We start from the raw sequence: 23,555 nt of genomic DNA, 5'->3' as shown, positions 1-23,555 counted from the left end.
TACCAGCTGTTTTTGTCTTGGTAAACTGAAAATGAATTTCACGTTTTGAAACTGAATATGGAGGGAAAGTAATCTCATCGCCATCTAGTGGTTGCGTTCCTAGAGTTTAGCGGAGTGGATGGGATTTTTTTTTTTTTTTAAATATATCTCGGTGCACATTGGGATCTTAATTTAATGCCTTCCATATGTTAGGCACTGGGGTCACCTCTATTGCTTCAAGTGGTCATACCTTATTTTTAGGATCAGTTGAATTGTTTTGAGTTTTTGTCGTAACAAGGTGATGAACTACAGCTGCATGTGACGTGACATGTTTGGGCGCTTAATCTCTAACTGATCAATACGCAATTTGCTTAACTGGCTTAACATATTTTTGTAATAACGGAATGTCATGTAAACCGCGTGGTGATAACCTTTATGTCAGGATAACTGGTGTTGTGCTTCTACTCACATGAAGAGCTAGCTAATGTTAAGTGTCAATGCTAACCAGGCTAATAAACAAACCATGCTACCATGAGTAACATAGACTGTATAGTTCTATATATACAGTCTATGGTGAGTAACGTTGAAGGGTAAAGTCACGTGACTTCTTTTGTAGTTCCTTTATGAAACAAAAGGAGCAATTTCGATTTTCTTAAATAAGGCAAAATAGGGTCTGACATTTTCACAGTTAGAATATTATTACTGTAGACACTGAAAAATATTTTTGGTGGATAACATCGCTGATTTGGCTTCACAATATTTTTTTAAAAAATAGGTCTATGGGACTTAACATTGGAGCTGCTCTTTGATAGGAACGCAACCACTTGGGGCGCTGGTTTTCACTTTCCCTCCCTATTAGGGGTTTGCACGGCGTGTCATCAGATTTGGACGTGGAGATACTCGCCTCATTAGAAAGCATTAGGCACTGAAGTAAATCCCTAACATCGTCAAGGAAAATGGTTAATTATTGCCGTGTTTTAGGTTGTACCAATAGGTCAGACTGAGAAAAAACATCTGGTGTAGGTATCGACTTCTAAAAGTTATTAAAAAACCAGGGAGAAAGGAGAATGGTCTGAAATATCGATTTGTAGGCAAAAACTTATAGGAGCCTGATAAAAAAAATATCATTTAGAAAAGTGGTCAGACGGATTTAGAGGGTTTTGCATTTGAACTCTTCATATATCAGAACAGATGGCTGGTATAGCTCTATAGTTGAAAAACGTACATCCGGTATCGGCTGCTCTTAATAAGGGGATCAGTCCAATATAAAAAAAATATTAATTGAGGCACTCCAAATATGGGGACAGCTTCCTCGCTGTCACCATATTTGGAGTGCCTGGATTTATATATAGAGAATACACACACACACACACACACACACACACACACACACACACACACACACACACATATATGTGTGTGTGTGTGTGTGTGTGTGTGTGTGTGTGTGTGTGTGTGTGTGTGTGTGTCTTTGAGTATCAGGCTTCAAGGAAAAATACTTTCCATACAGCTTAGGTCACCAACAGCAGTGAGATATAGTAAACGAGTAATTTTTGCCAAAATGTCACCATTGGGTTCCCTGGATTGAGCCAAATGACCATGATTGCCATAAAGTTTTGAGTGAATGAATAATAAATTAAAGTGTTTTTTCTCATTTTTGCTACTTACATTTCACTGCTTGTTATATACTAATATGTGATGAATAAATCTCTCTGAACTCTGATGAATAAATCTCTATGAACTCTGAACTGAACTGAATAGATTTATTTAATTTGTTCTTTATTTCATTTTGTTGATCATTTTGTGAGTAGGCCTAGCCTACTTTAGAATAAAATGCACAGCATTCATATCCTTTGTTTTTGTAGACATATTATTGAAAGCAATGGGGAAGGGGGGTGGGGCATAGGTGTAGACTGGGAGGATCAGTGCGTGCCGTGCAAAATTGAAGCAACTGAAACGTCATTACGTTGTAGATGACGTGGCGGCGAGCGGGAAAATTTTCATTTTAGTTGTTTGGTAACGCTATCGAGCAGAGGTAGGTGTCTCTATGTGTTGAAATAAAGCTAACGTTAGTCATACGCCGTGAAATCGTAACGTTATGCTTTTGTGTTTAGTTAACAATCGTATTTGGACTTCGATAATGATTTGTGCATTTTAGACTTGGCTAAACTGACAACAACTGTTACTCGTTAATGTTAGCCACATCAGTGGCCCAGCTGATATTTGATCCAAGTTAGCGTAGTTTAGTTTCAACTTCATATGACAACCATCTAGTTACTTACCCGGCTGGTAAGGTTATTTCTTACCATTCAACAAACACATCTAGATAGCTGTCCTGTGTTATTTCATGACAGTTTACAGCGATTGTAATGATTTGTTTGAATGTAAGATAATTGACAAGCAAGTCGTATTGTTGTGCTCTAGCACTAACGTTAGCTGTCTTGCAGAGGATAATCAGAAATGTGAATTTAGAAAGTTGAACCAGAGCCCTTATTAGACATTCTCTGGTTGAACTGTAACGTTACAAGACAGAATTAACGTTAACGTTACGTCCCTAAATATAACTTAACGTTGCTACCAGCTGCTAGATATCGGCTAAAGTAACATTAGCTGTTTGGTTGTTGATGGTTAACTTCCCATGACGTTCTCTAACTGCTAAGTTACTGTTCCTTCTGCTAACAGTTATCTTGCATTTTGTTAACGTTAACTTGGGTTGACGATGTTTATAAACATGCCATTCTGATTGGCAATGGCTGGAGGTGTGTAATTTCGTTGTTCCTGTAATAAAATGCACCTTCCTCCACAGAACACGATGGCTATGAGGAGTGAGAGCAGAGTATGTAATTTCGTTGTTCCTGTAATAAAATGCACCTTCCTCCACAGAACACGATGGCTATGAGGAGTGAGAGCAGAGTGGAGGCAGAAGTTGAGGAGGAGGAGAGTTTTGGGCCCCAGCCCCTAAACAGACTTGAGGTATAGCCTACACGTGACACCTTTATTTTCGTGTGCATGTGTCGATAATCCATTCTGGGGAACCTATTACATTGGCACTCATACATATACATTAAATGAATTGCCTACCAGAATCAATATATATTTCCCCAAATATTTTACATATAATGACAAACTTTGTTTTAGTGGGGTGGGGGTCAGTCTTTAAGCATTTTAAAAACAGATTTATCGAAATTAAAAGGGCCCTCTTTATTTAAAATTAAAAATTGAAATGCAAATACAAAAAGGGAAGGTATACTGACTGCTCAGATTGTGGATGTAGTAGACTTCACGTACATGCAAGGTGCTCTTGAAGTTCGAAAGGACTGAGGCTGCTTGGCTGACTTCTGCTTGGCTGACTTCAGGCACAATTGCATTGAGACACGGATCAAATTATTAAAAGCCCTTTATTTGATATTGGGGCATACTACGGGTAAAAAACGCTGATCGGTTTCATCCCTCTGGGCCTTCATCAGGGCTTGGTTTGTGGATGTTTCGTTTAAAATTGAAATGCTTAAAGCATCCTCAGTAGACTTGTCTCAATGTGTGTGTTTCCTGCACAGCAATGTGGCATCGGTGCTGGTGACGTGAAGAAACTGGAGGATGCTGGCTTCCATACAATCGAAGCTGTGGCATACGCTCCCAAGAAGGAACTGCTTAACATCAAGGGCATCAGTGAAGCAAAAGCAGAGAAGATTCTGGTGAGACAGTTACTCTTAATCAAAGTGATCTGTTATTTCCCCCCCTACTTTCCACTGTTACGTTGTATTATTCACTCATGTGGTCCGCTCTGTAGGGCGAGGCAGCTAAGTTAGTGCCAATGGGGTTCACCACAGCGACAGAGTTTCACCAGCGACGGGCTGAAATAATCCAGATCTCCACAGGCTCCAAGGAACTGGACAAGCTACTTCAGGGTATGTTTATATATCTACTGAAACATGATCTACTATCTACTGAAACATGATCTACTATCTACTGAAACATGATCTACTATCTACTGAAACATTCATGAAAATAAGGACCATTAGTTGTGTTGAGGCATGCAGTGGTTTTACTTGTTATGCTGAGGCATGTTCTATAAATCTAAAAAAGTGAAAAACTAGATGGCAAAGGAAGGTTATGAGCAGCAGTTTATAACAGCTCTTATAGCAGTTCCTGTATAGAACTGCTAGAACAATAGAATGGTATACTGTGGTTTTATCCAGCACTGTTCTTGAGTGAGCGCAAAACATTGGGTTTGGTCATGGAAGCTCAGAGCATGTATTTGTAGGCTCAGATATGAATCTGTCAGAATAGCCGTAAACCATATCCATCTCTTATGAACCTGTGGGTTATGATCCTGTATGTGTTTCTGTCCCAGGAGGCGTAGAGACGGGCTCCATCACAGAGATGTTTGGGGAGTTCAGAACAGGAAAGACACAGTTGTGTCACACCCTTGCAGTGACCTGTCAGGTAGTGTGTTATTGGCAAGAATGTGAAATGTGAAGTCAGTCTCAATTTACTGTTCCACAGTCTGTGAATGTAGGAAAGAGGAATATTATGTTGTACACTGGCCACTCAGAAGCACTGATTTCTCTAAAGCATGGAAATGCTGTTGGGGTTCAGGGTGACGTTCAAAATAGAATTGCATGTTCCTAAAAAAAAAAAAGAAACCTATTCGGATAAGTGAGATATACAGTATGATCATTCAACCGGTATTAAAATAAAACTCAAGCTCACATTTTGAGTTCAATGTCATGGTAAAAGTCAAGCATGTATTTTGCGGGTTGACATTTATTAGTGTTATTGTTATTATTATTGTTATTATGACCGCCGCGCAGCGAAGCGGCGGTCATATAGGTTTAGTCAGATTTATTTATTTATTTATTTTTTTTTTTTCGCATTCCAAAATTTCCGTCAAGGATTCCCGGGACACTGAAAGACCGGGGTACACGAAACTTGGTGGGCATGTAACCCCACATGGATAGCATGGAACCATCGTTTTTCGTTTTGATCTGTAGCCCCCCCGCTGGACTGGACCCCCGAAAGGAGGGTAGGGCAGACACAGTTTTCTGTGAATATCTCGAGAACCGTAGGGTTTAGGAGGACCTTTTTTTTTTATCTCAAGGGGCCATGTCAACCCATTCCATAACCACTCATTTCATGTATAGCGCCACCTAGTTAAACACAAAAAAGTAAAAATGAGGTGTTGTAATCGCAGGTATCTGTGACCTAACATAGTCAAAACTGCACGAAATTGGAAGTGTAGGATCATTATGACACCCTCTGTATGCACGCCAAGTTTCGTGGAATTCCATTCATGGGGGGCCACACAATAAATTAATTTATGTTACTATACACCAACTGGCCTGTAGGTGGCCGGAGAAAGTTTTCTGTGAATATCTCGAGAACCGTAGGGCCTAGGAGGTCCACCTTTTTTATGTATGTTGGTCTTAAGGGGGCATGTCAACCCATCCCATTACCACTTATTTCATGTATAGTGCCACCTAGTTAAAAATTAAAAAGCAAAAAATTAGGTGTTTTCATCACAATATCTCTGGCTGACAAAGTCAAAACTGCACGAAATTAAAAGTGTAGGATCATTATGACACCCTCCGAATGCATGCCAAGTTTTGTGTACTTTCGTTCATGGGGGGCCTTACAATAAAATGATGTATGTGTACATTTAGTGACGTACACCAACAAGGATTCCCGGGACACTGAAAGACCGGGGTACACAAAACTTGGTGGGCATGTAACCCCACATGGATAGCATGGAACCGTCGTTTTTCGTTTTGATCTGTAGCCCCCCCGCTGGACTGGACCCCCCGAAAGGAGGGTAGGGCAGACACAGTTCTCTGTGAATATCTTGAGAACTGTAGGGACTAGGATGACCATTTTTTTCCCGTATGTTTGCCTCCAGGGGTCATGTTAACCAATTTCATGTGCACACATATGCACAAACAGATACACACACACACATACATTCACAGTAATCATACGTATGACACATACTCACACAGTAGACATATGTACGCTTGCATGCACAGGCACATACGCAGGCACACACACATAACATAAACATGTACATGCACACATGCACACAATTCAAGAATTTCTCAGAATTATGAACAGGCAAGATGGAGGTGGGGTTGTATAAAATGAAATTTACATGTGAAATCTATGAACTAATCATGTTTTGGTACTTGTTGTCTAGCAGATATCAGTGAGAATTTAGTGTGGATAATGCAATTTAGTGAGACGGTTAGAATCATATAGGCCTTTCAGCGTGATTTATTTTTGTGGAAAAAATGTGCTGGACTGGGCGGCGGTCATATTTTGTACCGCTCTGCGGTACATCTAGTTATTGTTATAATTATTATTATTATTGTTGTTGTTTTGTGACCTGTTCTGTTTGTCCTTCCTCTCAGTTGCCCATTGACCAGGGTGGTGGAGAGGGCAAAGCCATGTACATAGACACAGAGGGGACCTTCAGACCAGAGAGACTTCTGGCTGTGGCTGAGAGGTCTGCTCTTCTGCTTTAAACACACAAGCTTCATTTAATATGTACCTGCTGCTGACATTATGCTTCAAAATTCTGTCAGCATCTGAAAGTAGATAATGCCGGATGTCGCTTTACACTGGGGTGTTTAATAGGTGTATTTATTTCCAGGTATGGGTTGGTCGGGAGTGATGTCCTGGACAATGTTGCTTATGCCAGAGCCTTTAACACTGACCACCAGACTCAGCTGCTATATCAGGCATCTGCCATGATGGCTGAATCCAGGTAGGTTCTCCCATTCAGTCTGACTCCATCAATGGTGTGTGGTTACCCTGTCCCACCCTAAACCCATCACCATCACTATCCTCCACTAGGACTGTGAACTTGTCCCACCCTAAACCCATCACCATCACTATCCTCCACTAGGACTGTGAACTTGGCCCACCCTAAATGCATCATCACTATCCTCCACTAGGACTGTTAACTTCCAGGAACTACCAGGCCTAAGTTTCTAGATACCAATGCCGAAACGAAGCTGTGGCACAAACTTTCTGTAGTAGGATAGATCTAGATGTCAGAACATGAACCTTTTGAGTTATTTTATTAAAATTGTATTAAGATTCCAATCTTAACGTATTGGTTCTAATTAAATGGACTTGTAACATTTATGTTTATTTCAATGGGTCCCTTCTAGTATCGGTGCATTGTACAACTCTAGTTTTTATCATGTGGAAACTGTTTTTAAAATTCATAACTTTGAGGTTGAAATGAGAAGTTATCCCGTCTCTCCGTATCAGATATGCCCTGCTGATTGTGGACAGTGCCACGGCGCTCTACAGGACCGACTACTCCGGCAGAGGAGAGCTGGCCGCCCGCCAGGGCCATTTGGCCAGGTTCTTACGCATGCTGCTGCGCTTGGCTGATGAGGTGGGTCCTCAAGCATCTGGGCTTTTCACCGCTTTTCAAATTTTTTAAATATTTGTTGGGGCTTTTTATGCCTTTAATTCGATAGGACGGTGGAGAATGACAGGAATTGAGTGGGAGAGAGAGTCGGGGTGGGATCCGGAAAGGACCACGGGGCGGGAATTGAACCCGGGTCACTGGCGTACGGTGCAGGTGCGCCACGGCTGAGGCCTACTGTACTGTAGGAACCTTCTCATCTCATCTGTTTTAGTTCCTCAAAGGTCAAAAAAAAGCTCAAAAGGTTTTTTTTTTTTTTTTTGGTTTTGGAAAGTGGCCCACAGCTAGCTCAGAGTGACCTCAACTTCTATAACTCTGTGTGTGTGTGTTTTCTCTCTAATGGCAGTTTGGAGTGGCGGTTGTCATCACCAACCAAGTGGTGGCTCAGGTGGATGGAGCGGCCATGTTCTCTGCCGACCCCAAAAAGCCCATTGGTGGCAATATCATAGCACACGCTTCCACGACAAGGTACAGTATAGAGAAAGCCTCCGCTGCCCTTATTTAAATGACAAGCATAGTGCAGTTAGGAAATGAGCAAAACATTAACTATTAAATAACAATTAAGTAACTTGTTGATTAAATAACTTGGAAAAATTAATTTCTAATACCATCAGCAAAATGCACGAATACGAGTGGGTTGGCAGTGTGTTCCCATACACCTCATGATTGCTTTGTTTCACGTGTTGCAGCTACAGCGCTACACTCTGGGGACATGTTTGTGAACCCCCACGTTCATGCCCCCAGAGTGTAGCGCTGTAGCTGCCTGGCTGCTTTAGCTGTTGCCTGCAGCAACTTGAGATAAGTAAAACCGATTTTTTTTTAGGGTTTTTTTTTCCGTACCGACAGTACTCTGTGACCTTGAGAAACAGAGATCGGATATGTGGAAAAATCATAGGATTTCCTTTAACACAGTGCCTGACTTTGCACTTTGCTTATTATTTAATTTAGGGACCCTCTGTGTTGTTACTCAACTGACGGCTGCAATTTGTGCCTTTTTTCCCCTAAACTGTTATCTTGTCCTCTCTTCCTTTCTTGCTCTCTTTGCTTCTGTTCCTGCCGGTCATCACTCGCTCCAAATAGGTTGTATTTGAGAAAAGGCAGGGGAGAAACAAGGATATGTAAGATATACGACTCCCCCTGTTTACCGGAAGCGGAGGCCATGTTTGCCATTAACGCTGATGGCGTGGGAGATGCCAAAGACTGAAGAGAGCACGGTGCTTCCACTCAGAGAAGCGCCCACAGAACCGCTTGGACCCGCACAGCTTCAGCGTAACTTCAATGTTTGATACCTTGGCAGAAACTCAACCTAAAGATTAGTTGAGAACTTGTCTGGTAATATGAAGCTTATGGGGACTATACACAATATAAACTCAATTCTGAACTTAAACGTATTGAGAAGTGCATTTTTTTAAATGGCTTTCATCCCGTAGTTGCAGAAGGACTGCTTGGGAGATGAAGGGTTTGGCGTGTCCTTGAACGAGGTGCATGCTTCATAAACTCAGCCATTGATCCCCCCCCCCCAGGTTGGGAATGATCATTTTGTCATATTGGAAGTGTCGTTTACAGTAGGAGATGCAGTATAGTTTTCCTTTGTGGGGTTTCTTTGTTTTTGTTTGTCATTGTCCTGCTGCCTTTATTTGTCTTTATTTCTGTGTTAACCATCTACACGTTGTGTACATATTATATATTAAAATCATTTTATGATCAGGTTTCATGGCTGATTCAATCTGTCATTCCAAAGTTGCTGCACCTGGCGTAGTCTGTAGACAAGTTATTAGGTGGCCTCATCACTACATAGGCCACTATAAATGTGTAGATGGGAATATGAGAGCAATGGTAAATACAATAGAAAATGGGTACCTATTAATTACTATTGATCCATTAGATTAGATTCAACTTTTGTCATTGTGCAGAGTACAAGTACAAAGCCAACAAAATGCAGTTTGTGTCTAACCAGAAGTGCAAAAAAGCAGAAAAGTGTAATGTGATATACAAAGTATAGACAGGTGATGCATAGGCAGGACAATAAATGTAGTGCAGTGTAGACAGTAGGATTACAGAAGATGGTTTAGAGCAGTGTTTCTCAAAGTGTGGTCCGCAAGCTATCCCTAGTGGTCCGCGAGCAGACGTTGGAAAAAATAATATAGATGAGTTGTTTGCAATATTGAACCAACTTGTATGTAAATCCAAAGTTCTGCAATACTGCCTATGTAAGCTATGAAAATTTAAATCATATGAATCCTCTGACACAATAAGCAAGGTGCAAAGACAATAAGCAAGGTGGTTCAGTGAGTAGGCCTATTGTGTCTATTAGCTAGGTGGTCCGTGAGGTTTCTTGGTCTGTAAGTTTGAGAAACACTGGTTTAGAGTAATATAAATTAGATATAAATATGTGCAGTGTATTAGCAGTTACTATATACTGTAATAGCAGAATAAATATGGCTATGTGATGAAAAATGTATGAACAACATGTACAGATATGTGCAATGTAGTAGCAGTAACAATATAACAGTAAGAGCATTGCAGTTTCTATTTGCTATTAATATGGTTTGTCGTGTTTCAGTTCATTTGGTGCTGAACCGAGAAAGCCAAAAGCAAAACAAAAGAAAAAAGATTTACAGATTCAAATAAAATCAACTTTTAATAAATACACGTCAGTCAACGAGTGATTATTTAAACTAAAAGTATACAGTGCAGTGGTCTAACACAGAGTAAACAGCTTTGCATGGAATGTTCATGTGAGTCCTTGAAACAGGCATGTAGCATAGTACTGACTTTAAATATAATTTTTAATCTTTGTAAAAAAATAAAATAAATAAAATGACATATGCCAAAGGCGAGGACAAACATACTTAAGCCTCTTCTGCTGTAAAAAAAATATTTCTGGACTTGTTGTTTGATCTCAGTATAACGTCTGAAGTCCCATAACATAAAGCATAAAGACATGCACTGATTCCGAAACTAAGTGGAGAGCTATTTTCACACACAAATATAGAATCATAAGAATGAAATCATGCACTGCTTAATCAGGGTAGATTACAAAAAAAAAAGTTCACATAATTTGCTGTTTGGGATGTCAAATGAGCATGAAATTCTAAACAAAGTTAATTTCTATTTAATAGCCTTCACAACACCAACACATTGAGAATTAAATACTGCCTTAACATTTTGAGGGTGCTTAGTCCAGATTGATATGCATTCACTTGCAACGTTAAAGCACACTGAATGACACCATGAACATTTGGAGGGTGCTTAGTCCAGATTGATATGCATTCACTTGCAACGTTAAAGCACACTGAATGACACCATGAACTTGATTATGATCACTTGTTTTCATATTCTTATGTACCAATTAAGCACTTTAAAAACGAATTTATTAAAACAGATTTAGACTTAATTGAAATAAAAACCGTATATAAAATTCTTGGGGAGGGAGGGGGAGGGGTGAAAACTAATAAGACGGCATTTTACACTTATGTCTTACTTCATCCCTAGCAAAGAGTGCTTGGAGACTACAACTAAATGCACCTCAAAACGACCAAATTACTGGATCAGTTTATCAGTGCAGAATCAACATGACTCGATCCTGAAATGTTTGCACTTTCAACCACATTGGACACAACACCACACATGGTCATCTATGTAATGGAATAGGGACTGCTAGGGCAGTCTTTAGTGCTTCGTTTGTATAGCCATATTTGTGCAGGTGTTGAAGGAAGACATGACAGTCTAGAAATCCCCATTCGATGGAGACAGATCTGATGGTGTGTCAATCAAAGCCTTCAGTTCCTCCTCAAGAGTAGAGTTGCCAGTCTCCTGTGTGAATCATAGAATCTTGAATTTAAACCCTTTCTATTAACTCTAGTCAAGTTAGAATGCAATTTCTGCAGTTTTGAAAACGACAAGGAGAATACAGCAATTTGTGTTCCTCACTACAGACAGAATAACATTTCTGTTTAGATAGCAAGGGTCAGAATGGTCAGAGAAACGGCTCACCTCACTGGTCACACTAGGCATCTGGATGGCCAGTCGGGCCCAATTGCTGGCCTCTGAAGTGTTCCCAAGCTCCTTGTGACACTAAGAAAAACAGGGAATTCCAAGGCATCTCAATTCTCAAAGGTTAAAAAGCCTTTATTTTATTGGCTTGGTTACATTTAAACCTTTTTTTTTTTAAAACTCTGACGAGTCAAACTCCTTGTGACACTACTCAAACCACAGTGAACAGATTTAGAGAGAAGATTTAAGTACGGTTTTATTATTCACTTTATTTACATATTATTTAGTTTAGTTACAAACATAGTTTTACATTAAAGTTACACGTTGAGGCATGTATTTCAATTTGGCCAGTAGATGGCACTAACTGAGAGGACAGTGATCAGTTCCAACCCCCCAAAGTAAATCTGCCTTTCACCAAGAAGAAAACCAGTTTAAAGCGGGGAGGTAGAAGCAGGATGAGAGAAAGTGGCTTTTCTCAGAGGAATTCACTACCGTTATTGTAGTCTAAAATGTCTCTCTAAAGGAGAGCCTGTTTGTCCAGTTTTTTCAACCTGCCAAAGAACAAGCTGCAAGGCAATGGTTTAGGTAACTTGAAACCCAAACCACAACGTTATCCAACAGCATGTGCTGGATGGGAGGACGAGTTGATGTGCCACATCACTTTTATAAGGTGCTTAAATTAATCAGGTTTTGGAAAGCTTCACAGGGCCTGTTAGGATATTCTGAATTCAATGGAATGCAAAACCACAATGAACACGGTGAATCTGTGCTCGCAGGCAGGTTCGCCACAGAAAACATAAACGTGCCTCAAGACTAGGCTTGTCCATGACGTACTGTATGATAATGGTTATCAGATTTGAAAACCTCTAGCAGAACTGATGATCCCTCATATAAATGCTGGCATTACCTTGGCAATGTAAACCCTCACAGTCTTGGAGAAGCCAGGGCTAAGCTCTTCTGCCTGCAAAGACAAAACATAGACAAGACTGCTCAATCTTACCCAACACATTTGTCTTCGTCAGATAAGACTTTCCGGTTTATCACTAAAGCCATTACACTCCTGCCTGAAAGTTGTATTCCCATCTTGAAAAACAATAATATGTGTTTTGATATAAACAGGAGTGTGTGAGTGTTTCTCAGTGCTGGGGTGGTGGTGGTGGTGATGATGATGATGATGGTGGTGGTGATGATGATGATGATGATGATGATGATGATGGTGACTTACCTTGAGGAAGTGCTCCAGAGCCTCGTGGACGGTGGACGAAGGTGGGGACTCGTACAGCGCTGCAGCAGCCTTCTTCTCCAGCCAACCAAGCATAGACACCTGGAGGTGAAGCACACACCAGCCTCATGGCTTTAGTTGAAAAGAATTAAGGCTCATTCACACTAAGAACGATAACTATAAACAAATATCATTCTTGTGAATATGAATGACGACGTACACACATAAACTATAACAATAACGACATGAAGAACAATATCGTTGGGGATCACTTTCAGAGGGATAAAAAGCTAATAGCCAATCAGAACCCATCGAATGTTAACCGTCACATTCATTAGAGACCTTGTTTTATCGTTGGTCAGTGTGGATGCTTTTATCATTATGGTTATAGTTATCGTTCTTGGTGTGAATGACCCTTTATTGGTCTTTTTTTATCATGTATCAATCCAGTCAAGGAACAACATCATTATTATAGCATCTCCACCTGCTACCTGTTCCTACTAAAACTATTGAACCACACCCATGCTTCATGGCTTTAGATCAAAGAATTATTGCCTCTTTTCATCATGTATCAATCCAGTCAAGGAACAAGATCATTAGTAAAGCGTCTCCACCTGCTACCTGTTCCTACGGAGACTATTGTGTATCAGTGTTGTGTTAATCCCCTGTGGTTAGTGCTCATTTGGGAATGATCTAAGGTTCCCTTGAGCCCTGGCGCGTTTCCAGGCCTACCTCGTAGCACCAGCGGCCCAGCAAATAGAAACAGAGTGGGTCATCGTCCCTCAGTGCGATGGCTCTATCTAGATGCTCCTGCAACAGTCAGAGTGAGTTCATTATAGCCATTATACGAGACTGTTATGAAATAAAATGTTTTCAGATGAACTCAGGGGGATAGATATGTTATGACATTGAAAAACAGAATCAACTTTTATTCTTTTTTCTTAATTCATTAACAAAAATGCTGTAGGAATGATGCTTAGGATGGTTGCTCATACACTGTCTGTCCGCCAGCGTTTCGTGGTGTTTTGGGGGCATAAAACACCATCGAGCGTCCGCCGGCTTACCTTGAGGATGTGACTGCTTTTGAGTTTGCCGTGCATGCTCTCATACTGTGAGTTGAGGCCGGTGAGGACGGCAAACCTACAGAAAGGATGAACACACGTGATCAGAAGAGGGACAAAACACACACACACAGGACCGGAGTTCACAGGATTCTCAACTCTGGCTCACTCACCATTTATGGCATTCGGCATTCAGGCCATTTCTGTTCAGCGCCGCCTCAGCCTCGTCGCGGCCTGAAGGGAGAGGATCAGAGTTTGAGTGAGAGAGTGCCAAAGAGGTTGCCCCTCTTGTAAACAGAGGCACATGTTTACCTAGTGACCGATGACCACATATGACTCACATATTGAGGGTTTCCCCTCATTTCATTAAACAAAGCCACTGTATTTCAAGCTTGTGGGGTTTTCTTTCTTGACACAGTTGATATCATAACTGCTATGGAAATTCTGACCGTTCTTCTAATTTTTGATAACATTTCCAGGTGAGGACAGAACATTTGTTTAGCAAATGTGCTCTGCTAAGTCAACTGGAGAGGCATGACTCTGGTAGCGCTAATGTCCTGTGTTAATGTCACGTCCCACTAACACAACAGCATCTGTGCCATGACTGTGCTGGTACTTTAGAGTCTGATACAACAAACACTTTAAGGAGAAATCCGGCTATTTTTCACTTACAGTAGATCTCTGTTTCTCGGGGTCACCCCCGCCCCCCAGCTCGAGTTGCTAGTTCCAGCAGCGAACGCAGCCAGCCAGCTGCAGCGCAACACTCTGGGTGCATGTCCGTGATCACCCATGTTTTTTTTCCTTCTCACCTTGCTCAGCGTAAGACTTCTTCTCCTCCTTGTCCTCAGTGATCTCATACATGTCATTGTAGGCGCGTGCCAGTCGCCACAAGAACTCCGTGCTGTCAGAATACTGAAATCACAAACCAGCACAATGACATGGAGTAAAAGCTAAGTGGCTACTGCAGAGACAGTTACATAATTACATTATATGTGCAGAGGAAGAAGGCTAGACTGCACTACACACTGTCAAGTCAATTTGATACACATTTTACATATCCTGTTCACTCTATATGTAAGGTGCAATATGGTATTATAATCCCAACACACTTTTTGTCAGATGACTTTGATATTTGTACACAGTCCTGATTCTGTAAATGGGAACACAAAGTGTCATTTTTTCAGCAAATCAACATGAAGGGAGGGATGCCATTTAATTGGGTGTTGAGCGCAATTAACAACAACCGTTTGCCAGAATCACAGAGTACCGTGACCTTTAATACCGGCATCAAATGACTGTTGTTGCTGCTGCTGCTTTATGTAAAGCACATTGAATGACTTCTGTGCATGAAATGCACTAACAGTTATATAAATGAACTTGACTTGACTTGCTGCTAGATTCTGACAGAGATGCTCACCAGAAGCTTGTTGGTGTGGAGCAGGTTGAAGCCGTCCTTCTTGGCTCCGCTGTCTCCCTCATGCAGCAGATCGCTCTGGGACAGAAGCAGCGCCAGCTCGCCGCTGGGCACGTCCGTCACCATGGTCACCATGGTTGCCATGGTGGGCCACTCTCGGTCCGCGTCTTCCTCGTCCTCTTCCTCGGCCTGGGAGTCCTCCTGGCGAAGGGTGAGCACGGTGGCAACGCTGCGATCCTCGTCATCCTCTTCGTCGGACTCTTTGTCCTCCCTGTCGCCCTCCTTGTCCGTCTCGCGGTCTGTTTCACGGTCTGTGTAGTCTGATTCTGCATAGGCAGTGGAATACCTGGAATAAACAAAGACAGGAATCAAGAATGTTCACCCATATCACTTCCCATGTGTGTCAAAAGTGATTCCTTCAACTGTTTCAAGATCTTGCCTCGTGAGGTATTTCTACAGATGCCTTTAAGAACTGTTCCACTTTTGACTACTCACTTCATGCAAAACATTTGCTTCAAGCTATTTAATAAATGTGGAACAAGCTTGAACATGTATCTTCATAATAATCATCCCATAAACTTTGACAATGGACATATCATTACAACAGACAGACTGAGGAAGTAATTTGTCCCCAGGACCATTGAACTGTTCAATGCTTCACTTAAGGGAAGAGGAGAGATAGACTTTTCCGCATAGTCTGTCTGCCTCTCCACCCTCTCCATGTTTGTGTACTGTCTGCCCACTAGTGACTTTTTACCACTGTCTTACTGCTTCACTGTTTGTGTGCTATATTAGCACATATGCATAACCCCTCCCTCCATCCCACAGCCGGATTGTGGTCACACTTATACCTTTACTTAATATAGTTATATATATCGTTTTTTTTATATTACCTTGTTTACTCTCTTATATGTCCATATTTATTTTATGCTGGTCTCTAGACTTATTCTTGTCTTTATTCATTATCACCATGGTGGTTATGTAGAGATGATTTTACCCAGTTAATGCCCCCTCCCCCTTACCCAGTCCCCCCCCCTCCCTCCATACAGGCTGAGTTACTGCCCCTTCCTTACCCAGCCTTGTTCTCTCCTACTTGACCCAGTTACTGCCTCTTTCTTACCCGGCCTCGCTCTCCGTTCCTCCGTATGTGCTGGCTGGGCCAGCGCTGGCACTGAAGTAGATGGAGCTGGAGCTCATGGAGTCGGTCCGCTCGCGCGGGACGAGGTGGCGTCTGCGTCGGGCCCGCTGGCTCTCCTCCAAACCCTTCCTGATGGGGCCCAGAGGTCAGACGGTCAGACCACAAGGACAACTAACACACACTACAACAACTAACACACACTACAACAACATACCAGCATTTCACGCAGCTAATAAGGCTCAACAGTCAGCCGTTAATAGGCAGGTGAACAAGCCACTTGAGTCTCAGTGAGTCACGCCAGAGACTTTCTAATGTAGAGACACAGCACTCAAAAAATACTCCATAGAAATGCATGGGGCTAGTTTGTCACGCCAATATGGCCGTTGTCTACACATATCCCACCCCTTCCTCGGCAAAACGTCGACATGTGAATACATTGAGCCAATCATGTGGTGTGATGTGAATACATTGAGCCAATCATATGGTGTGTTGTGAAGACATCGTGCCAATCATGTGTTGTGATCTCGCCGCTGGAGCAAGATTGGAATCGTGAAGCCTTGCGCACGCGCAGTTCGACCCAAAGACTGTGCCCGATGAGTGCCCATAAAACGTTGGTATATGGCCGTCGAGTGGAGGGACTTGCCTAAAAGGACTTTGGTCACACTCACTTCACATCCTCGATGATTTTCTGGGCGATGTCCTGCAGGCCGCTCCGTAGCTCGGACACCTCGCTCCTGAGGCCCGTCACGCACATGAGCACGTCGTCCAGGCGGTTCTTCAACTCCACCTGCTGCTCCGGGGAGAGACCCTGCAGGCCCTGGAGGGCCGAGCCCAGCGCTGCCACCTCTGATGGCATATCTAACACAACACATGCAAAACAATGTGGTCACGTCACATGTAGGATAAGTCCATTCGTTGTTATTCCTGCTGAATGTCCATTCAGCATCCTCATCATCTGAGTATTAAACAGGTAATTTTATAGGTGTACATAGTACATGCTGTACCGTCCCATGGGAGAGTCCAACGAGACTAGTCATTTGTGGGAAATATAAACAGTATGGCATAAACTTAGAGATTGATCAAACTTGCTTGTGATTTAAGTAAAGTGTACCTGACCCGCTTCTTACCTTGCAAGTCAAGAGCAGGCGCGTGTAATCTGTCCACATCATCTGTGCATGCTATTATGGTAGAGGGGCTCGCCTGAGACACCTCTGGATCCTCGTTTCTTTTTCTGGAAACTTCCTTGTAAATAAGAAATCCGACTAGACCAGCGCCAGCGGTAGCTCCGATACCGAGACCAATTAACCCATTTTTCCCGAATGTGTTCATGATGCCACTTGCTAACATTACCGCTTCTTCTTACAGTCTACCAGAAAGGACACTGCACAAGAGCACCCAGTCAAGACACTGTTGAACTATATCTTATCTGATATATAGTGACGGTATTCCACGTTTAATATTGATTTCATAATGGGGGGGTTTTCAAGCTAAGTTCTCGTTTACAGCCAGGTTAAGCACACTGCAACTCAGTGGTCATGCCTAAATGCTACAACTCCTACGTGAAAACATTCCTTTTCATGTCTGCGTTTACGCTCGTTCCAGGTTTACCAGCGTAGCCTACCAAGTCAACAACTCATGCAATGTGTCACTCCGAAATCCTAAAAGAAAGCGAAACTGACCGCTTCTTGGCTAATCGGCTAGCTAATACCAACGTTGGGACTATACCAAACGATTTTTGTTTCGTTTAATATACGGTCTAACAAAGTAGAAAAAACAAGCAAAACTACCTGGTGAGTGTATTTGCATAAAATGGCAAATACAAAGCAAAAACGTTAACAGTTCATCTGTATTAATCAGCTAACGAGATATCAGTAACGTAGATAGACATCACGCACGCACGCTTGCACTTGCACGCGACGACGACATGCCTAAGTGATGTTAGTCACTGGCAGATTAAATGTCATATCCTAATCGAATTAATTCTTGAGAGTATAGTTCAGACTTGCCTGGATCTCACATGGACGTTTTTACGGCGCAGTTTGTTTTTCACTATCTCCCTCCCTCATGTCGTCTCTCTGTGACAGCTAGCTACACATCTGCCAAGGAGGATGAGAACGAAAACATGAAATGTGTTACAATATAAAACTTCCGGTGGGAAACTTCAATGCGCCATCCATGTGGAGCATTCTACTACATTCTGCAACGATGTAAGAAAATAATACAATGTTGCACTGATATGTGCCATCTCACACACACAAAAAAGAATACATTGTAGCCTAATTCACCACACAGAACTTTAGTTAAAAATGTCTGAATAGTGTTCATTGAGTGTGCTTTGGGCTTCAGTCTCTTTAAATTGAGTGAGGATATTAAAGATGATATCTTTAAGACAAGAGGAAATGTGTTTTAGGTATGTGCAAAGATATTCTTACAGACTGTACAACCTTTTCTGCAGGTGGGCTTTAAAAGCTTAGACAAAAAGGTGTATCTAGCCAGGCCTAAAATAAAAGGCCTAAAACAAAACAAAAAGGTGTATCTATCCAGGACTACGCACGTTACATTCACCAGCCAGTTCCAAACGAACGAGGCCTCTCCACTTTGCTGTTTAAATAAAGTGGAATAAAAAGTTTAAATCTACACACAACGCAAAATCAATTAGTGAGCTGACAAGACACTAATATACATGGCATTTAGGCAACCTTTACTGCAAACTAAACTACTAAACTTATTAGATGTCTTAGAACCCTCTATTCTATTCCCTCCCCTTATCAATCGCTAACCTCCCCTAAATATTCCCTCCTGGACACCTCCCCCAATAAAAACACATCAGAACTCATTCTATGACACATTCTATAACACAGGAGGGAGAGGGAGACACAAACACTGTCTTTCTCTCTCTCTCTCTCTCTCTCGCTCGCACGCGCGCGCACGCGCACACACACACACACACACACACACACACACACACACACACACACACACACACACACACACACACACACACACACACACACACACGCGCACACACCGGGAAAATAGAAGACACAGGGGAAAGTCTGTGTTCCCCAAGTGGTAGGCCAGATCTCAGCTGAGCAGTCAAACTGAACAGTTTCTGAGGATGCCATACCTTCTGATCAGTTGGAGTTCTATATCTGATTAATTTCTTAAGCAATAAAATAGTAATGCCATGGTAATGTGGCGTGTAATGTAATGTGTGTGTGTGTGTGTGTGTGTGTGCGTGTGCATCATGTATGCTACTAACATTGTTAACAGTAATGGTGTTGGTGGTGTTAACTGTAATGGTGGCTGTGGTGGTTCTCCACAGGACACTGATCTTATCACGGTTGGGGATGATATGTCTGATCCTGGCATCATGGATTATCTAGGAGCTAAAAAAGAACAACTATGGGGCAATGGCTTGTTAGTGTAAGGCACAGTTAGAGGTCATCATTTACATATTAATCAAGTGTGTCCCTGCTGACAGGGTCTCATTATCAGAAAGACATAGTCGCAACCACAGATGAGAGATGACCACAAAGCCTTTCATCTGATTGTTGTCTTACAGTATAATGTAATAGGAAGGTCTAGCATTTAATTATTGTTTTTGCCACATTATAACCAGTATCCTGGAATGCTTTTTGTTGTAAAACAAACAAACCTTACTTACATAATTTTGAGGATGTGGTTAGATCTCCCTCTCTCTCTCTCTCTCTCTCTCTCTCTCTCTCTCTCTCTATTGGTACTGTACATACTTTTTCAACATTCCCTCGGAGGGATAAATCATCACTGTCTTGAAACATTCTTATTTTTGACTACATCCAGTACTCACGGCACCTTCTGTCCTGTATCTAACCTGTAATTTGTGAGTAGAACTTCACCTCATTGTTTGGTTAATGTTTAAGTAAATGAGTGATTCCTTATCGCTGTCTCTGCAGTGAGGAGTATTGGGTAATGCAGCCACCCAGGACTGTCCTGGACAAGCTGGAGAAGATTGGTTTCAGAGTGGTGAGCATGCATGGCGGGGCACGGGCAGAAACTCGTATGGTGTCTGCATAAGGAGCCCTCCATGTGAACCTCAGTGACATCCCATGATCTGAAGACTATACACAAAGACCATCATGATTGTGTTAGTCCATAAATCATTAGCACAGGCTTTGATCAAGTGAACTACTGTGTGTATTTCACATTTCACAGTTAACTGAATTGCATGGAAGTAGGCTACTACATGATAAGCATGTTTGAAATGTATTAAATAGACCTTAAACTCATGAGGTTGTGTTTGTATAGTATTTTCAATGTCAAGAAAATGTGGCTGTGAATGTGTACATGTGCTTAGTCAGGGACTTGGCTGGCTGTACTTAATCCATGTTTAGATTAAGCTTAAAAGCTTTTAAACTAGTCTTAAACTACATATGGGAAACTGGCTCATACTGTCACAATCTGGTATTCATGCCATGCAGAGACAAATAGAACTTTCAAATAATCAGTATCTTTCCTGTCTCCAGTGTTTGGGTGAGAGGTTTGACTCATGAAGGTGCCTTCAGTACCTCTCACACTGTGGTATACAGTTCAAGTCATGCGTGTGAGAGCTCATATTCCAGAAACATGTGTCACTTCCTCCTCCTATACTGTGGGAAAACTGGATTTCGTGGGGAGAAAAGAGGAGTGTTGGAACCACATTCCTCAGAAGGTGCTCTGATGGAATGTCAGTGAGAGATCGAGAGCATGGATTGCCACATACAAACCACATACATATCACACCCCTCGTCAAACTATTTCAAGTAAAGATGAGCAATGCTTCACCTATTAAATTACTTGTTACAGTTATGGGAACTCTGTAAGGTTTCTCATTTGCATAAAATTCCCACTTGTTCATGGTGTTACTGGTTTCAGCTGGGATCAAATTAATTTATGATAAACACATTAGTATTGTGATGAACAGAGAAAAAAGAAACAACGTTTCAGCCTGTGGCCTTTCTTAAGTCTTACCAAAGGCCACAGGCCGAAATGTTGTTTCTTTTGTAATAAACTACTGGCATATGAGCTGCTAGAGTGTGCAATCTCCCTCTGTTCATCACATTATGTATCCAGTGACCAGCACCTCAAGAATGTCAACTATCGGTGTGTGTTTGCTTTCCCCATTCAAAACACATTAGTATTGACAATTAGCCTGACGAGCCAGTCCCACATTAAAATGTAGGGTTTGGGCACTCACCGTTTGCAGTGCTCAGTCCGAGGGGAGGGATAATCAGTTGTCTTTCAAATTCCCTCTGCACGCAATAGGACAGCGGCAGCGCTATGAGTCCCATGCGTTTCCCACCAGCGGAGCTTGTTGGCTAGTTCAAACGTTTGCCAACTTAATAAAAGCTTAACTCGTGTCACACTGTTTGCCAACAGCAACATCCATCTTATTATGACCGCCGCTAGCGAAGCTAGCGAAGCGGTCATATAGGGATTGTCAAAGTTTTTTTTTTTTTTTCCCGTCATCTACTTCCTGAAATTTTGGTCAACGATACCCGGGGTACCGAAACACCGGGTCACATGAAATTTGGTGGGTATGTAGCCCCACTAGACTTTTACGGAAAAATTTCGTTTGGTCCCCGGGGGCCACTCCCCCTCTGCGCTGGGCCCCCCGAAACCCCAAAAATGCAGTTTTTCCTAAATAACTACCTGAACCGTGGCACCGAGGATGAAGACATTTTTATGGTATGTTGGTCTCAAGGGCCCACATCAACCTAGCCCATAATCACTCATTTGTGATTTGCACCCCCCCGGTAAAAAATGAAAATGCAATATCATTCTGCTTTAATCGCCCCTCTCTTCAGTAAAGACGTTCAGAACTGCACCAAATTTTATGTGTATGATTAACCTGACATTCTCTGGGGGTATGCCAAGTTTCGTAGAATTTCATCCATGGGGGGGTCTAAAAAATTAAGTTATGTGTACATTTAGTGACTGTAAACTCATTGGCCTGTAGATTGTGGTGCACACATATACACATGCACACACACACACAGGCACCCACATACTATCGGTATTAGAACGGCCGATACATAATTACAAATTCAGTAGGATTAAAAGAAAGCCAAAATAAATATTCATCATCATCATCATGGCTGCATTTCCAGTATTGGCGATAAGTAGTCGTTTGTCCACTAGATGGCGCATCGTTGCAGTGAGACGTAATTTTGTTGGAAGTTAATCTAAAGTGGGTTGGAAAGACACTACGCTTCCTACAAGGACAAGACTGTAGGCTACAGTAGTTTACCGCAGAGAACGCCTAAGGGTAGGATGATTTCTGCATGACATGTAATTCCCATTTCCTCTTGAAGCCGAAATAAATCTGAGAATGTTTATCGGACATGCTTGTTTTTTACTGCAGGCTTCGTTAATCCTATCCATAGCAGAACGTAGGTAAAATAATGTTACCATTAGCATGGTTGAGTGATGGAGGCCAATTTGATTATTGATGTATTTGTAGAAAACCATAAATGCGTTTATAGGCTACCAAGCAAATCGATAACAGCACTAATTGTATCTTTCGACTGTCATCTCATTTGCTTATGACCATAACCTAGGCTACTAACAGGAGCTAAGTGAGTTAGCCACAACACGTTCGCTACGTGATGGTTTTTTAATGGAAAATATATAGGCTACCTGAAAGATAACCTGTCTATGATGCATCCTAAACACCAGGCTGGGACATTTCTGCTCAAGGTCTCAAAAAGCATCTGAGTCAACGTTCATTCCCAAACACCCATATAGGCTAATCCTCTATTTTCAAAGGTGATTCAAGTAAGGAAGAGCATGGCTCAAAGTAAAGTAACTGAAACTACATAAATTCGTCAAAGTGAATAATTTGTGTCAACTCGCCGCAATGTAGATTTATTAACGCACCTGTGATGATCTACATCTCCATTTAAACCAGATGTTTTAGAGCGCACGTTGAGATGTATTCAGGGCAGGGCTGTACCTACACATATTTGTTGCACGTGCTACAAAAATCATTCTTTGCGATGGATGATTTAGTACCAACGTTACACCGGTCAGATACAGTTTTGCCTATGGCTATTCCGTGAGACTGAGGCGCTTTTTGTTTGCTCGAAGTGCGTGTTTGGGGTGTGAGAGGGGAGTCGATGTGCTTTGATTCCAGCTTGGTAGTTGTAGTCTATGCGATTAAAAAACACGTGTGTGTGAAGTATCCAAACAATGATAACGCTTTCATTATGGCTGCTTTAGCCACAGACCTTGAGCTACTGTACAGTGGGTTGGGTTCCATTTGTGCCAAGTGTCCACTTCATTCGCCCTTTCCG

At 41.9% G+C, this 23,555-nt stretch overlaps 2 protein-coding genes and 1 long non-coding RNA gene across 4 annotated transcripts; 2 read left to right on the top strand and 1 right to left on the bottom strand.

Annotated features, from left to right (window-relative positions):
* The first annotated feature begins 1,961 nt into the window (after positions 1-1,961).
* rad51 (RAD51 recombinase) lies at positions 1,962-9,120 on the top strand. Its single transcript, XM_076271702.1, has 10 exons — positions 1,962-2,014; positions 2,863-2,952; positions 3,534-3,671; positions 3,767-3,884; positions 4,331-4,422; positions 6,381-6,475; positions 6,623-6,736; positions 7,249-7,378; positions 7,758-7,879; positions 8,492-9,120. Exons 2-10 carry the CDS (start codon positions 2,869-2,871, stop codon positions 8,613-8,615), a joined length of 1,017 nt encoding a protein of 338 aa, XP_076127817.1. The 5' UTR covers positions 1,962-2,014; positions 2,863-2,868; the 3' UTR covers positions 8,616-9,120.
* A 913-nt stretch (positions 9,121-10,033) lies between these two features.
* rmdn3 (regulator of microtubule dynamics 3) lies at positions 10,034-18,325 on the bottom strand. Of its 2 annotated transcripts, XM_076272213.1 has the most exons (12): positions 17,370-18,324; positions 16,911-17,100; positions 16,225-16,371; positions 15,108-15,450; positions 14,500-14,602; positions 13,864-13,924; positions 13,694-13,769; positions 13,362-13,439; positions 12,633-12,731; positions 12,315-12,368; positions 11,408-11,488; positions 10,034-11,227 (listed from the first exon to the last, which is right to left on the bottom strand). In XM_076272213.1, exons 1-12 carry the CDS (start codon positions 17,587-17,589, stop codon positions 11,141-11,143), a joined length of 1,539 nt encoding a protein of 512 aa, XP_076128328.1. In that variant the 5' UTR covers positions 17,590-18,324; the 3' UTR covers positions 10,034-11,140. The 2 variants fall into 2 exon arrangements, with proteins under 2 accessions (XP_076128328.1, XP_076128329.1); XM_076272214.1 differs by lacking the exons at positions 10,034-11,227; positions 11,408-11,488 and adding an exon at positions 11,496-11,614 and having other exon boundaries at positions 17,370-18,325.
* A 45-nt stretch (positions 18,326-18,370) lies between these two features.
* On the top strand, positions 18,371-20,510 carry LOC143109471 (uncharacterized). The gene is made up of 2 exons (XR_012983874.1): positions 18,371-18,449; positions 20,178-20,510. It is a non-coding gene; the product is annotated as an uncharacterized LOC143109471 (long non-coding RNA).
* The last annotated feature ends 3,045 nt before the right edge of the window (positions 20,511-23,555 follow it).

The sequence above is a fragment of the Alosa pseudoharengus genome, unplaced genomic scaffold (genome assembly GCF_046254945.1).
Source record: "Alosa pseudoharengus isolate Yale_2024_CS ecotype anadromous, Long Island Sound unplaced genomic scaffold, YU_APseudo_1.1 YU_APseudo_1.1_scf_7, whole genome shotgun sequence".
NCBI lineage: Eukaryota > Metazoa > Chordata > Actinopteri > Clupeiformes > Clupeidae > Alosa > Alosa pseudoharengus.
Note: the sequence above shows the minus strand (reverse complement) of the source record. Positions and strands in the feature narration are given on the sequence as shown.